We start from the raw sequence: 17,052 nt of genomic DNA, 5'->3' as shown, positions 1-17,052 counted from the left end.
CTGTCAGTGAGTAATAGTCTGCCCTGCTTCCATTGCTTTGAGCTTGTCAGGAAGGCCTGGGGGAAGGTCTGTGAACTTCTGGAGCAAAAAAATTAATGATTAGGAAGCTTACACATTTCAGTGGATCATAGCCAGTGCCTCGTGAACTGCCCCTTGGCACTGATCTTGCCTTTGCCACTGCTGATGTCCTCCAGCCTTGTGTTAACCCAGCACAGGTGGCATCGCCCAAGCAGTGAGTAGCTGGAAGCTCCTGCTGCTGTTCCCATTGCTGTGCCAGTGGAAAGGGCTGTGTGAGGTGGTAGTTCCCGCTGAGGGCTCGGAAGAGCAGTGCTCCATCAGTTATCTTGTGCCTCCCAACACAGCAAAAGCACGAGCCTGGCCCTGGAGTGCTGTCCCAAGCCATGCTCCTTCCTCCCCTAAGAAACATAGTGCTGGCTGCTCCCCTTAGGGTGAGAAAACTTGAGTTTTACTTGTGCTGCCAAAAAGCTTTGAGCCAGCTCAACTGCTACTGTAAGTCTGCTCTTCTGTAGTGAGTAAATACACAAAAATGTAGCAAGAGGGGAACACTGTATTTTTTCAAAATTATTAGTGAATACCAGTTTGAAAGCATGTGCAAAGTAAGGGAAGCTCAGTCATTCCTGGGAACACAAGTTGTTATTTGTCTGACTTTTTTTTTTTTTCTTTTTTTAATGCAATTTCATAAAACCATTTTCAGATCTTTTGGGGGTTACATGAGGTAAAACTTCACTGGATAAACCAAAAGTCTTTTTTTGTTTGCCCATGTTCTTTCAAACCACTGCAAAGCAAGTACAAAATCTCTGCTGTTCTGGTTTGGTACTGTTGGCTTTTATACCAAATTCTCAATTGCTAAATTGCAGCCGCACACAGGGAACAGCACCAGTGAATCAAGCCCAGAAGTATTTAAGGCTCCAAAATAACTATGTGCTTGGATGTTGTGAACAAAATGCATTGGCATTTATATACCTACCCTTCCTGGTACAATTTTCGATTAAAATCTGGTTAGCAAGGCAGTCTAGGAAAATTTGTCTTGCTGTAAGCAGCTCTTAGTGCTAGTTGTTCTTCTTAATAAATCGCTTTAGGTGGTAGTTTAACAAATGCTCATGAATGTTGGATTTCAAAACAAGAGGTATGTCAAAGACAGAAGAAAATACCTACTTTTCAGCTACCCTCTGAGTAGACTGACAAGCAGCTGGGTCAAAGTAATGAGATGCTGACATATGCACTGACTTGGCAGGTACAGTCAGGAATGGACTGGGAATAACTCAAGAATTCCTACTTTTGCTTATGCTGTTACTTCTTTCAATTGTTAAAATAAGGTAATTTATTGCATTTCTGAATCAAATATTTAGTCCTGCTCACTATGTGGCATAAGTGAAAAATCTCCATCTCGGGACCTAAATTGCTGGTACCACGTGAAGGTTTACAGAGGTGTAGATGCACTTTTTTTCCCAATAGCTACACTTTCACTTGCTTTACTGTCCACTCAAACTTTAAGTTCTGTTGCTGTAGATACCCTTCAGCTGTGAACTTCTGTAACTGAACTGTGAATGTTGAAAAGTATGTACAGCTACCTGTATTTTTTTTCCTACTTACCAGGGAATACATATTTCATACTACGTATGAAAGTAGGCAGTCTGAAAAGTCATCTGTGTTGAAAAAAACACAGCAAATGTTGGTACTTGTTCTCCATCACAGTAGCTGTTTTAAAATGATAGGAAACGGTGTTTTTCTTTTGGGGGAGAGAGGAGATTGCCCAGTTGAAAGATTGCCCACCTGTTGCAGTATTAGAAGCGTCTGTCATGTCTTGTGATAATATCCCCATTGAGTCAGAATTTGCCTTAAAGCCCTTGGTATTTTAGCTCCTGTATACTGCAAATGGAGTGACTGAAGACATTCTGTTGCCTTAAGTTGTCACAAATTTTATTGCTTACACTCTTTTAAAGTTGGTTGGTGGATTATTTTTTTTTTTTAACCATAAAGTTGAGATTTATATGTACACTGTGTTCTGAAACCTCACTTGCCCCTTATCTACAATGCAACTTCACAGCTCTTGTTCTGAAATGTAAAGAGTTCAGGCTTACTAGTTTTGCAGAGTACTATTGCTCTAGGTTTGAAGCAAATGAACAAATGGTAGTCTTTATTTACTGTTGCTCTGCTTCACTGGGCTAAGCACACTTTCTACATAATTGTTTCAGTCAGTGCTGTTGGAAAAAAACTGTTGGTATGAAGAATACTGTTTGCTTGTTAATATTGAAAAGTAAGTTGTCAGTATGTGGATTTTTAATATAAGCCTGTTGCAGATTAAAAAAAAAAAAACCAAACGGAGAAAGAAAGAGGGGATATAATAAGCCACAAAGTTTGTTTTAACAATAAACAAAATGATACTTGCCAATTTTATCTGAAGAACAAGTTGTTATTCTGATTGTGGTTGTTAATTATTAACAGTGATTATATGGTTTTTTATCTTAAGATCTGTTGGTATCTTTTCTTTCCCAGAGCCTCTCTAGAAATGAACTGTCCCCTCTGGCATCTCAGCTGAAACTCTTCTGGGCTAGTGGCAGTAACTTGAAGTTGAGTTTATAGGGTATGAGAAGGCTAGAGGACTCTGAGATGCTGATGCAAGTGTTTCTGAAATCCCTTGCTACTTCAAACTGTAGGGTAGCTGTTTTTATCTGGTGTAAACCCAGCAGACAAGCTTGCTGGAAATTAGACTGAGATGTAGCTGGATCCTAGCTTGTCCGTAGAGATTGAGGAACAGGGAAGAAGGTCTCCAGCCTGCCACTTGGTTGGTCTCAAAGTGCCTTGAAGTGCTCCTTATGATTATTGCTTTTAGTGTATGAAACTGAGGTTAGCGAAGAAAGTTGGATGGATTAATGACATGCCAAACATACATCTTCCCACTTGCCAGGCCCCACAGGGCACTGCCAGTAGATGCACTGGAAAAGATGTGAGCTTTCTCCTTTTTTGTTTTTGTTTGTTTGTTTGTTTTGTTGTGTTGGTTTGGGGGTTTTTTTTGTTTGTTCGGGGTTTTGTTTTGGGGGTTTTGTTTTGTTTTGGGTTTTTTAGGATGCTCTTCTGGAAAGGAATTTGCTTTTAAATGCACACGTTTATTGAAGTTATTTAAATGAATTCAGCTAACATTGGGAGTATGCTACTGCAGGGAATGGAGTGCTATTGCATGCTCCATGGTGTGGGAAGATGCTGGGAGCTTTCTCTCACACTCTGATGGTCTCAGAGCCAGGGAACCTTACTTTTATACTTGTTTCTCCTCTTTCACTGGAAGCTGAAGACTGAAGCGTAGCCATCTAAGCAGTAGGGCAAGAAGTTGGCATGATACTGACAACCAGAGGTCTACAAGTAACAAACTCCAACCAGTGTTTGCTATATTCTGGTGCTACATTTGTTTTCTCAGCCCTGTAGCCTTGGAATATTTTTTGCTATTTATATTACTAAAGACAACACCTGGAACATGTTCATGTAACTTCACTGCTTTTGTTTTACTCAGCTTGTAAAGACATTGAAGGAAGAGTTTGCTTTTGTTAGTGCATCTTTCCAGATCTTCATGACTGGTTGTGTTCTATGTAGCTCCTGTACCTTTCTGAACTCAAGAAAGTACCCTCATGTGAATACTTCGCAAAAATCAGTGACATTTGATTAAAGAAAAATAAATTGCAAAATCAAGTCACTACAAGTGACTAAGTGGGGAGGATTGCAGAATTGGTTTAATGCCTGAGACACATTGGATTTTTTGGATTGTTTAAGTAGGAATGGTGAACTCCTTAATAGCAGTAGAAAAACAGGTGGCACTAAGAAATATGCTATAAAATAGCATTTTAAAAAATACTGTAGTCTAAAAGTAGAAATTGCAGTTATTAATAAGATTCCATTTAGTGGAACTACTAGGCTAAGTACAGCAGTATCTCTTCTAAGTAATGCTTCAAAAAGTAGTGAACATATTTATGGAATCTGGTTGTTGTGTATCTGCCTACTCCAATTTACTTGTCTATTGCTTTCTGGTACGGCTTCCAAAATAAGGGTTTTCTTTTCATGTATTTAAATAGGTTTCAGTTTGTAAGCCCACCCCTAGATAATGCTTTTGTATTTCAGATATATATTTCCAGTATAGAGAAGGAGAATATATTTTAACTTTTTTCCTAGGAATTTTGTTCTTCCTCTGGGGACAGTCTTTCCCCCCTAATGAAGCAGTGTGCGCTAGGTATGCCAAGTACAGTAATGTAGGCTCGGATTATTTCCACTAACAAAATATACTTTTTGTTTTTCTTGTCTTTATGGTCTTCTTACCAACTATGTAACACAATAAAAGCTTTATTATTGTCTTAAGTTTGGAGGTAGTCTGAATTTGACTTAACATCTGTGATTATTTGTACATTTTGAAAAATAACTGCCTAGATTTAAGGTTAATCCTTTTTGTGCAGTGCAGTCTGTTTTCTTTTTTTTTTTTTTTAATACAATCTACCAATTAATTTTGGCATATAGACTCAAGTCTGTATGCCAGGGCTGTTGTGCCTTTTATTGTTTTAAATGGGAGTAGAGGGGAGAAATATCAGGATGACTGTTCCTGGTGTGTTGGCATAAGGGGTAGTGAAGATACCAAAATTGCAGCTATCAGTCTGCTTTTTTTCTTTCTTATTCTTTTTCCCCCACGGGGTTTAAGAAAGGAGGAAGGAAATAAAAATTCAGATAAAACTATGTTTTCATTTATTCATTCAGCTAATGGAGAAATTTATAATTAATGGGTGAATTTGTTTAAGTTTCTTCTGACTTGACCAGAATCAATCTTTGCCCTCAAACTAAGTGAGCTTCTCTTTCCTGAGATGACTTTACTCCATCTATTTTTGTGTGGTGTGACATGAGCTACCTGGTTTCTGGATGAACAGGAGTCTTGTCCAGAGAGATGGAGTGGAAGACACCAGTGGAGCTCCTCCTTTCTCCTCTCTGTTACCTCTTGAAAACTCTACTGTGCCCAGGCTGGGGAGGGCTGATACTGACCTCAGTTAGGCAAAACCTTCACTTGCAGTATCCAAGTGAATCTCCCTAGCTGTTGCAGAAACCTATATTCAGCTGTCTCGACAAATTAGCAGGGCAAGAGGGCTGGAATAGTTTGTTTTAATTGTCTAATTTAAGGCTTTTACAATGACACCTTTCTGGGAAGGGAAACGCTATGACAGTATTTCTGGCACTAGGCTAGCTGCTCCCTTAGGCAATAAGGCTATGGATGGGGAATCTGACATAACTGCAAAAAGGCAGTAAATTGGACCTTTTATTTCCAAGGAGGAAATTGGTGTGTCAGGTTTATATGGAAATTCTCTTAATGATTAAGTTAGTGGCCAAAGTAGCAGGCGTTCATGAAAGTGGCAAGTTGTAGTTCAGTTCCAGCACTTGGGGCCACAGTGCTGCTAGGCAAGTGCCATCGATCTGCTCGGAAATGGTGCTGAAGCTGAGGGACAGTTGTGCTGCTGCTTGAAACGATGTTCAACTGCAACCACAGCATAGTCATGAGACAGCCCAAATACTGGAGATAGTATTGGGAAAGTGATTATTTTCCTTAAACTGAGTCTCTTATTAAGCCATGTCTTCTGGTTTGGGTGCAGTAAAATACTGCTTTTTAATTGCTTTTGGTAAGAGGAGGGCAAGACTGGTTTTGTCAGATGCGTCTGCTATGGCTGCATTTCAATGACAGTGAATGGCCAATTCAAATGTACTATTCCCCCTGCTTCAAACATAGTGGAACCGAAATGCTGTACTGTGTAATGGAAATTCCTCTGCTGTGCACATTGGGTAGATCTGAATTTGAAATTAGTGTGTCAGTTCATTGCTTTGCTGTGATACAAGCTTCTCTTGTTAGTCCCTCTCCTCATTTTCCGTATGTCAAGCTAAAACCACTCCTGAAGTGGCAGCTTCAGGATTAAGTAACTGGGCATTTTTGGGCTCAATTATGGCAATTAGTGTTCAGTCATATTGCATGTTTAAACCCAAGAGTTGACATGTCAACATTTTGCTCTAGCTTAAAGACTCTTTTTGGTCAGAGAAGTGAGTGTTTATATATTGGTCATTACGATCGAAAGCTTGGTAAGCTAACTGAACAAAGTGTGTTGAGAAATGCTGTTTTACAGGTTGACTTTTTTTTAACAGATAACAAAGTCTAGAACCAGGGAAGGAGGGAGAGGAGGAAGGCAGGCATATGTATGGACTTGATATGAGGTTGTTACACTGTCATGCCTCAGACGAGACATGTTGTGCCTTTTCTTCTTTCTAGCAATGCCATGGGGCCAGCATTGATGCGTGCCCCTGCTTCTGGTAGGAGTAAAGATTTGGGTGTGAGAAAACAGCAAAGATGTTACTCTGTAAATTATATTTAAAGCCCAACACTGTGCAAACTCCGCAGCAACAGAAAACTTGAGTCTGTAAAATACTTCTCTCCTACTTTATTTATATTGACGCTATAAATGATACTGGTGCTACTGACTCTAAGTCTATCTAGATAGAAGAAGTGCTCCAAACAATTCAGCATTTTAAATGTGCAGCATGGCAGTTCTCCCCAATGGAAGTGCAGTGTGGATCGTGGGAGGTGAGTGGCCAAAGACGAGAGGTAGACTTAGATCTTAACTGTGAGCAAATGCCTGCTAGTTTGGCTTAGTAATGTTCTGTACTTGATAGTGCTCCATGAGAAGAAATGCGACTTTAGCATTTGGTAAATTAACATGTTTACAAAGGAGGAAGAAAATATATCTTTCCTGCCAGTTGTCTTAAATTAATCTCTTAACTTTAACTAAGCTTATGGTGTCTGTCTTTCAGCTTTTCTTTAAATGTGATTTAACAATGAACTCTACTTTGTGGATTATTTGACATACACTTATATGTGCATTTTCAGCTTCTGTATAAGTATATCCAGTACCAGATGTACTACTCATTCTCCCTTACTTACTGTATAGACCTGTTAACCAGTTCAGTTTGTGTCCTTAGTAACAGACATTAAAACATACATTAGGGTAGTAGAGATGTAATCCAGATACATTTAGGGGTGGTGGTGATTTTTTTTCTTTTCGTCTTTGACCTAGGACAATTATACACAAGAATGTATGCAGGAAACCTTGAAGCTGAATGCTGCTTTGGAGTTAGTTAATGTATTTCTTAGTTTCCACCACCACATACCCCCACATTGCCCCCACCCCAGTCCTCTTTCCTCTGTGTATTAGTTTGATCTTCTGTAATTTTATCTCAAGATTGTATTTGGGGTCTTCTAGTAGATTGTAGTTTTCACTTATTAGTGGGCAAAAGCCCCAAGACTGCTCTTCTGAGACTCCAGAGTGGCACAGGTAAAGGCTGTAGCCTTGGTGTTGATTATTAAATGTGTTTAATTCTTTTTTCATGGTTGACTTGAAAATTGGAATGGTTATATTTTGATGTTTCTCCAGCAGCTTAGTTAATTTCGTTTAATCTTCCTGTCTTACTACTATTTTTGCACTTACCTAAATGCTGAAAAAAAATGTAATTTCTAAAGGCCCTGTAGTCCACCACTTAGAGCATTCTTGTTTGTATTTGCAGTTGACTTTGAGGAAGATGTGGGACAGCTGTTCCACCACAGAATCACCCTAAATTTCAGGGCAGTATATCCATGGCCTTAAGTCTACGGTTATCTTCAAGATAAATGCAGGATTGTGCATTTCAGTTCTAGGTTCAAGATTTTTAAGGCCTTTCTCTCAAAATAGAGGAATATGAAGGTATAGTGTTTAAAATGTGCATTTTTCTTCTGGCTAGCAGCCCTCATTAACATCAGCTAGCTTACCCTAGCCTCTTTTTTATTTTACAGTTCTCCCTCTAGAGATGCATTAGTCATTGTTTCTGCACAGTAGCATTTTTTCCCCTGCAGCAGTAATTTGATTGCAAGATTTCATTTAGTCTCCATCCAACTCTGTTCCAAACTTCTTCTGCCTGCAGCATGGCACAGGGTGTTCAAAATCTGTGATAACTCTGGCCATGATTTTTCCCTTTTTTTTTCTTCTGTCATCTTTGCACCAAAATACCAATAGAGAGCACAGCATTCCCTTGCTTGCTGCAAGCCTGTGTAAACGTTAAGTGTGTTTACGGTCTGTCTTTTGGGGCAGACCCCCATTGGAATACAATACAAAGGTGCTATTTACATTTTCACATTGAGTTTTAGTCAGTGACGTGAGTTTGATTTAGGCAATAGTAAAGGTGCGCACCAGTTGACTGCAGTAGCTGGTAAGGATTTTTAAGAGTCTTCTGGTGTTGAAACTCTTAATGTTTTAATGCTTGATGCATTTTCTGTGCGTATTTTCTGGTCGGGGCAGGACAAAGTGCTTTGAGGTAAGAATGTGCTGGGCCGATGCAGAGGCTATGGATGCACTGGCACATGCTGTTGGAGATGGCTTTCATGTGGAAGAGCAGCATTCATAGGTGCAGTTTTGCTTCCATCGCCGTGTTATATAAAAGCCTGCTCGCACAAATAAAGGACTGGAGCCTTAACGAAGGGAAAATGAAGTCCAAATAAAATGTCCTGGTGTAAACCATGCCAGAAAAGAAACTTCCTCCCATCTATCGGAATCTGACACAGATCTTTTCATTCATCCTTTTACTTGCCTTTAGGCATACCTCCCAGTGGTTGTTAGGCAACCATAATAACATTGCTGAACATTCAGGCTGGCTAATTGGATTGTCCCTTTCTTGGGTTTTTTGTTCAAATGGTCTTGGTCATCTTTAATAAGGCAAGCACATGCAAGTTGCTTCATTGGCTGATGTAATAAACCAAGAGGCTCTTAAGAGTTCCGTGACACATCAAGGACAAAATTTTTAAATCTATGTGAGCTTTGACATCGTACTTAATTGAGAGTGTAAGGATTTGCCTCTGTCACTACAAAGTCTTGCTAAATTCTGCTTTAATTCAGTACATTTCCTAGTTGTATACAAACCCACCTATTCTAATGAGAATTTTTGGTTGAAAGGCAGTATCTGCTCACATGGATGGAGCTGAGTGGCACCACAAAAATTTAGTGTTCAAATAGGCTGAGAATTTCCTCCACTTTGTAACTGGTGTCACTAGGGTGGTCTTACTAGCAAGAAATGTGTTCAGAAAAATAGCAATGCTTTACTACAGGATAGATGCCACAGAAGAAACAACAGATGTCGTAAGAATGGCAAGGGTTTTGTTCTTTGTTACACTTATAGGAAAATATATTAACGTGTTGTTCAGGGGGGCCTGTTTCTCTATGCCAGCTTAGTGTGAGTGAACTCTTGCAAGTGGTGTTGAACTTGAGTGTCTAGTAGCTTCCCTGGTTGTTCTGAGTACATAAACTAAAAATGCATGTAATTTGTATTTACATAACCAAACTTACCTTGTATTAATTATTGCAAGGCAACTTGGTGTGGTTTATGCTCCACTTATTTGTCACCTTTATTTTTTTTATTTTTATTTTTTCTTATCTCATTGTAGATTCACCAAGTTGAAGAGCCTTAATCTTTCCAATAATAATTTAGGAGACTTCCCACTGGCAGTCTGCAGTATCCCAACCCTGACTGAACTCAATGTGTCCTGCAATGCCCTCAGAAGTGTTCCGGCAGTTGTAGGCGAGATGCACAAGCAAGTACTTTCTTAAAACTTAATGTACACGGCCTGATAATAAAGGCAATAAGCAGTTTGATGACCCTGTACATAATTTTGCTATGAGAAACAGTTTAGACTTACAGGGTTTTGTCGGAGCAGACTGTCTTGTAGATCTGTATGGAAGCAGTTGTGAGCTGCGGATGGAGGGGAAGCACACTTTGTGTCTCGAAGCTCTGCCAGTCCCCAGCATTTGACACAAGGGTCACCTTCACGGTGAAGAAAATCTTTAAACCTCCTTGCTTATGTGCTTCAACCATCACACAAGTCACAGTTCTGGAGATGTTTGAAGATATGATACAACTGTCTAATACAGCCTGCATTTCATAGTTGCCAAGGCTTTTAGTTATTTGGTCGATACCTTCTGTAGCAGATGTTAAAGCGTTATTCCGTAACATTTTTCTTTCTTCTGCCCTTTTGTATATTTTGTGTCACTGTAACTGCAGCAGATTTGTGTGTTTATAGGGAGGAAATGTGATTTAACAAGTCACTCACTTTCTTCACTCTCCCTTCCCCTCCCCTGCTTTTAATAGCTTGCAGACATTTTTGCTGGACGGCAACTTTCTCCAGTCCCTTCCTGATGAATTGGAGCATATGCATCAGCTCAGCTATGTGAGTCTGTCCTTCAATGAGTTCACCGACATTCCGGGGGTGTTGGAGAAGCTGACTGCCATGGATAAGCTCTGTATGTCAGGAAACTGCATCGATACCCTGAACCTACAGGTGTTAAAAAGGATGCCTCATATTAAACATGTGGATCTAAGGTAGGTATTTGGAAAAAGCTAAAAACAAGTGGGTCTAAATTATTGGTGTTGAAACGGTTTCTCCTTGACTGTCAGAATAGCCCCCGGGGTATGAATCTCTTGCATTAGTCCATTGAACCATGTTTCTGGTAGTATTATGTAACTCACAGCACTTGCCGTGACTTAGCATTCTTCTTTGAGGAGGAGGTAGCATTTAGGGGGATCAATAGATAGGAAAATGAGTTTGGGGGGAAATTAATATTTACACCAAAAGATCAAACAAAACAGCCTGGGACACTGGTGATTCCTGCAGTTCTTGTTGCTGCAGTGTTAGTATAATATAAATGATAGTCCCTGACCCAAAAAGCTTCTGTCTGAAATGTTACAGATGCGTGAGATGGAGAAGGGCAGTGAAGGTGAAAGGATGAAAATAGGTATTTTAATACTTCTTGGTATGTTAAAAAACCCGGTCCACCATGAGTAACATTATTTTATTGATGCCCTCAGCAGAGTCCGAACAGATCCTTATTACAAATGGCTCTGGTATGAGGTGGTTTTTTATTCTTATGGTCTTTGGGGAAGCCATCTTCTGCAATCAGCTGGGCAAGGCTCACTTCAGAGCCTGGACCATGAGGTCCAAACAACAATGAATTTTGGAACCATTTAGTTAAGCTATTCAAGCTAAAACCTAGTGTACCGTACTGCTGTGTAGCTGTCAGACTTTGCAATCAAGGAAGGGCCAGCATAAGTTAAGAAAATAGCTAAAATAGATGGATGAGTTCTGAAGCATTTATGGTGGGGTCAAAATATGTCTGTGTCTTTGTATGTATGTTAAAAGCAAATAAATTGGCCTCAGAGTAGGGATGCTGTGGTTGAGCTGGCCATGAGTTCCAGTGGTGCAGTTCCAGCCCTCTCATTGTCTGCTGCATCCTTTCTGCACCGAGCAGTGAACAGTGGTTCTTTGTCACGCTACCTGGAATTGTAAATGTCAAACATGTTTGTAAACTGTACTTGCTGCACAGTGAAGTGCTTTGCTTAAGTAAAATCAGAAGGAAGCCCTGCTTGTAAATTGAAAACAGTAAAAGTAGGCTGTGGTGTTAGAGGGGACCTATTACCCATGTTCTTTTAACTGGAAAATGTAGCTACTCTGAAAACACAACTGTTACACAGAGGTCAACTCTTTGAAAGCAACATCAGCAACAGAACTGTAGGTATTTGCCCTTGTCCTCACTAGGGAGGCTTAATGGGCCAGCAGAAGTTACTATACTGATTTTAGTGTTCTGGTCAGAGCAGGGAATTTGAAACTGAACTCTTTGGAGTGTTCTGCAGTCTCAGACATTGCTGGGTTATAGATAATCTCATTCAGTTGTAACTTCTGGGGAAGTTGCTGAGTATTGGCAGTGTCAATGCACTGCAGTGAAGATGTGATAAAACCTGTTCTCTTTATCTGACAGATCCACTTGTCTTGGGTTTTTGCTTTGTTTTCTTTCCACACCCATTTTCAGGTCTCTGAATTTGCTTGCTGTGGAACATGGTGATGCGAGAGGCAAATATATGGGAATTCATAAATCTCAATTTGGCCTTTCAGTAAGGCAAGAGACTCGCGGGTTACTCCTATCTGCCAGGCTTTTCCAGCAGATGCTCATGATAGGCCACCAGGAACTGTAGAGGTTTTGTTCTTTTCCAAACTATCGGGCACAAATAACAGCCAGATCACCTTTTATTTTTATAGACACAATAACACATACGTACCTTTATAGACACATACTTAACCTTCTTGCAGAGCTTTTTATCAGTAGTTTTCAAAGTAGTTTGGAAAGGAGCTTGGTGTCATCATTCCTTTGTCATGATGGATAAAACAACAGAGCGGCTCCATCCTGCTTTTAAAATACCATAACAAAGGGGAAAATATTTAAAATCAACCTTGATCAGAACCTGGAGGCATGCTAATTTAATCCAGTGCAGCTGATTGTAGGGTGAGCATTGGTTTGTCAGCAGGAGCCTGCCATGTAACTACACTTAATCTCCTTTTTTGTCTGCAAGATTGAATTCAATTAGGAGACTGGAGGGTGATGAAATAGATTTTCTGCATCATGTGACCCAACTGGATCTCAGAGACAACAAACTTGGGGAGCTGGATGCAACAGTTTTTAACAATGTTGAAGTGTTACACTGTGAACGGAATCAACTGGTAACCCTCAAAATCAGTGGATATTTTCTCAAAGCGCTGTACGCTTCCTCGAATGGTAAGTGCATTTTCAGGGCAGCTGTGCTGTTGTCATCTGACTTCTGGTTTCGTACCTGTCTGTGGGATGCTTGTGGAGGGCACTGCACATAATCGGGAGGCTCTTGACATGACCCGTGGAGAAAAGGGTTTCACATGTGTGGTGTCATGCTACTGGCAGTTCTGAGCTTCAGAAGTGACTTTCAAATAACACTGGGCCGCTGATTTGGAGGTCTCAAAACTGTGAAAATCTTATAATTTGGGCTGAAATTCCTCTCTGTGTCAGCAGGGAGGGGTCTTGAAGTTGTCAGTTCTTTGGGTTGTATTAATGTGTTGTTTTACTAAGGCAAATAAGGAATTTATTGCTTCTCCACAGAGTTGAGAAAGTTTGAACAAGTGGCCATTTGTGAGACAAACTAAAACAATGTATGTTTTTGCTGCTACCTCTAGCTGCTTACTCTGGCCAGAAAGCTACGAAATGTGTAATATGTAACTTCTTTTGTATTCGATAATAAAAATAATGCAGCCTTTTCCAGTTGAATAACTCCTGTGTTCCATGAATAGGATTTGTTTGATCTGTCTCTGGAAGCTGCTGTTACTTAAAATACTCAGTTTTCACCAGCATTTTTATTGTTTGGAGTAGTTTGGTATGGAGTAAACAAAAGGCAAGCTCAGAGCACTGTGAATTTGATGGAACAGTCTGAACTGCCTTTAAAAGGCTGTCATCTTAACGATATCCAAGCCTGTGCCTTCATTAAGTATTCATGCCAGGATCTTTGTAGCTGAGAAAAGTTAACATAATCTGAGCATGTGCTGTGCAATGTGAGCTGAGAACTCAAGTCAACCCGTATCTTGCAATCAACTGCCTATTTGGTCTTGCTGTTCTTCCTGGCTGTCGTCTCTCTGCAAGCTCAGCCACCTTGTTTTAGTCTCATCTTCCAAAGGAACCGTGATGCTTGTTACACTTTCCCTTTAGTGGATTTTCTGTAGGCATAAGTAAACGTCTGCTGGTTTTGTTTCAACCTTAATGCTAAGCATTAGCTACCTAAGAACCTTAGGATGTGAAATATTATTGAAGCAATCAAAATATAACATTACTAGCAGGAGCTGAGATGCTATGAAAGGTCTGTAAGGCTGCCTGCAACCAGGAGCTCCAGAGGCACATGGAAAGGTTCATGTAATGTGTTGAAAAATACTCTGAATCTTGCCATGACCTGGAGGGACTCTGGGGTATTCTGTAGCTTGCTATTCCAGAGTGTGGAGTCTCCCTTCCTGTGCCTGTACCATTAGTGACCAGTGGACAAAAAGTAGAGCAGGTTTGTGACCGACTATTCTGGGCAGAGGGTGGTGGAGGTGAAGTTACAGCTCTGGGACAAAAATGGAAAAATGAGAATTTGCCATGAAACTTTTAAAATGCTCCAGTTTGTCCTCTCTGATCAGTTATGCAGTCTGTCATAGCAAGTACAACGTAATATAGCAAATGTAGTCACACATAATAAAGAAACAAAACTCATTTCACAAAGGTCCAGATTCTCAGAAGTTTCTTAAGTTACTGACTTGTTCTGAAATCTCTGGGTGTTAGCTGCTTAAAGTAACTCTTATGGAACAGCCATTTAGATGCAAATCTTTGTCACCACTTTTGGTTTTATGTATTTTTCCCCCTAGAACTTGTTCACCTTGATGTGTATCCAGTTCCTAATTGCCTGGCTTATATGGATATTTCTAGGTAAGAGTATGTTTTCTCTTGGGCCTGTAAAATATACATCAATGAGGCTTATGGAAAAATGACATTCACTGGTATTTTACTAGGAGGGAGTTGGGGCAGGAATTGGACCTTGAGATACAAGAAGATTGATTTTCAGAGGTAGAGGATGGGCCTTTTTGTACTGGCCAGTTGTTCCCTGTTTCATTTTTATAGATTTACTTTTTTTAAAAATTTTTTTTTAGTGCTAAAAGCAAAATGCACCTTTATAGTTAAAGGAAAAGGGTTTCCCTGATTTAAAGATTTCCTATTTTACAGAGACAGAACACAATGATTCAAACGTACACCAGTGAGAGACATGTACAGAAGTTCTTTTTTGGATGTCTGTGTCACAAGCCCAGCGTAGGTGACAGTTTGATAGTTCACTCAGCAGCTCCTGCAGCTCGTCGTTGTTCTCCGCAGCCCTGGCTGCTGCAGGGCTGTCTGCAGTTGCCATTTGTATGCATCTCTAAATCTCACCTTAACGAGGGAGGTGGGATAAGGAAAGAAATGGAAATGGGGGTGTTTTAGTTTGTTTTACAATTTAAGGACTGAATCAGGAAAACACTTTATACATGTGCTTAATGTCTGTTTTATTTAAGGAATTACTCATCTGCATGTTGAAGTGATAATCTCATTCATTAAAAAGCCTGCTTAAAGCACTCTTAAGCTGTTGAGGGTGATCGTAACAATTAGTGAGTTAACCTGGGCGAGTGGCCATCAACTTCAAAGTTTCATCAACCATGAGTTACTCGCATTGTGCACCTAAATGTAACACACAGGTGTGATTAAATAAGTGTGATTTATTGAAAAGCGTTCTTTGTAAAGCTGTGTTCTCCATTTAGCTGTAAGTGAAATTGGTGCAGAATGCATGATTTTGATCACAAAACCCTTTTTGTGCCTCAGTTCAGTGGTGGCATTGTAACTAAATGGGTAGAGTGTCTTTAGCTTCTTGGCTCGCTTGGAATTTGGGAAATCCGTTTGATATTGAAAAGGAAGCTATGTGAGGATGAGGGGATGGGTTGCTATTGCATATTTTGGTTAAAGGCTGTTGCATGAATAAACTATAGGATACAGGTACATGAATAAGCATGAGTACTGATTTATGTTCATGCTGTGTAAGGCTCTTATTCCTGAACTTCAAGTCTGTGGGTGCCTGAACATTATTTGATGCCCAGTTTTGCATCTGTGTATCTGAAGTAGTGATTATGCGAATGCACATGCACACAATCTCCTCCATGTATTTTGTGCCGCTAATTTTTCTCTTTAAGGCAAGATACATGGCTGCCCCACTGTGCCTAGCTGCATGTTTTCAGTGCAATATTTGGAAAAACGTACCTCTAAGAACTTAATGTTTAGAAGGGTTAGTTTCTGTGAAGACAAATGCAAGAAAAGCAAAGTGCTTGACTTTAAAGATACATAAGAAAAAAGGTTTTGCTCTGTTCAGTGAGATAGCTGAAGAGTGGTAGAGTGGGTTTTAGGATTGAATTTATGGGGGATCGAAGAGGTGTGTTTCAACTGTGTAGGGTGTGAATATCTTCTGAGCAGTATCTCACAAGTTTTCTTCTCCATGGAGAGACTTCTTCATCCTCAATACTCTGATACTCTTAATATTTCTTCCCCAATAATTTGGAAGCAGCTTTTTCCATTTTCTTAGTGGATGCACATCTAGGGAGATAATAATGCTGTTAGCTTTCTTGTCCCCTCGCTCAGAACCTTACTGCACTGGTAGTGCCCTTAGGGAAGGAGGGGTGATACAATCTCGTAGGAAACATATTATGTAGCAGATTTATTTCCTGCAGGTATCTGCATCTCTCTTGAGGCTGTATTGCTAATAGCCTTTACATCTCGATTATCGTTTAGTTACACCTCTTTGTGTTCTTTATTCATAGAAACCACCTGGAAAACCTGCCTGAGTGGGTATGTGACAGCAGGAAACTGGAAGTGTTGGATGTTGGCCACAATCAGATACGTGAGCTGCCTGCACGGTGAGTCTTGCAGACCAGTTGCACAATGTGGAACAGAATAAGCAATTCAGAAATAATTGCTGATTCAGTGTTTAGCTTGTTCCTATGACTGTCAGGCCCGTTTTATCTTTTGTTTGATTTTATTTTTACCTTGTGGGGTGTCGTCATGCCTCAAGCTTCCACCCAGCCTTTCTTCTTTTACTTTCATGCAGAGAAAGCAGTGCCTTTGAACTCCAGGTAGAAGTTTTGAAGCTGTTCATGTGGCTCTTCAGGCAGGAAAGCCCTTCATTTTTAATACTGAATATTAAATATTAACAGCCATAACTTTGCATGACAGTTTAAAGATACAGAGCTTGTAACTTAGTTTCAGTGGTGCCTAGAGACTCCAGTTCACAGACCTGTTTGAAAAAGGGTTGATAGGAGAAGGTAAAGCCTCATCAAGCAAGCAAACTCCTGCAAGTAGAGCAATCGCCTTCACTACAAAGATAATCTCTTTTACAGGAGTCTAAACTTAAAATTGATAAATACAAATGATAGGAAAGCAAGTGAACAGGAAAGGAAAATAGGAGTTGAGTTTAAATAATGAATGGCTCTTATAGGTTTTTTTTCTAGAGACACCTGTTCCAGGTGAGTATACTGGTCAGGTGCTGGTATTGAGAGTTTTTAAGTCCCTGACTTCACTGGAAGAGAACTGTTAGTTTTCACTGCTCTGTACA

At 40.0% G+C, this 17,052-nt stretch overlaps 1 protein-coding gene across 1 annotated transcript in view; it reads left to right on the top strand.

Annotated features, from left to right (window-relative positions):
- PHLPP1 (PH domain and leucine rich repeat protein phosphatase 1) overlaps nucleotides 1–17,052 on the top strand; it is a 140,241-nt gene that overhangs the window by 93,444 nt on the left and 29,745 nt on the right. Inside the window, exons 5-9 of the mRNA XM_052780670.1 lie at nucleotides 9,494–9,640; nucleotides 10,195–10,425; nucleotides 12,448–12,650; nucleotides 14,294–14,354; nucleotides 16,262–16,357. Coding sequence (XP_052636630.1) covers nucleotides 9,494–9,640; nucleotides 10,195–10,425; nucleotides 12,448–12,650; nucleotides 14,294–14,354; nucleotides 16,262–16,357 — 738 coding nt within the window. The remainder of the gene's footprint in view (nucleotides 1–9,493; nucleotides 9,641–10,194; nucleotides 10,426–12,447; nucleotides 12,651–14,293; nucleotides 14,355–16,261; nucleotides 16,358–17,052) is intronic.

This window comes from Harpia harpyja, chromosome 1 (genome assembly GCF_026419915.1).
Source record: "Harpia harpyja isolate bHarHar1 chromosome 1, bHarHar1 primary haplotype, whole genome shotgun sequence".
Lineage (NCBI taxonomy): Eukaryota > Metazoa > Chordata > Aves > Accipitriformes > Accipitridae > Harpia > Harpia harpyja.
Note: the sequence above shows the minus strand (reverse complement) of the source record. Positions and strands in the feature narration are given on the sequence as shown.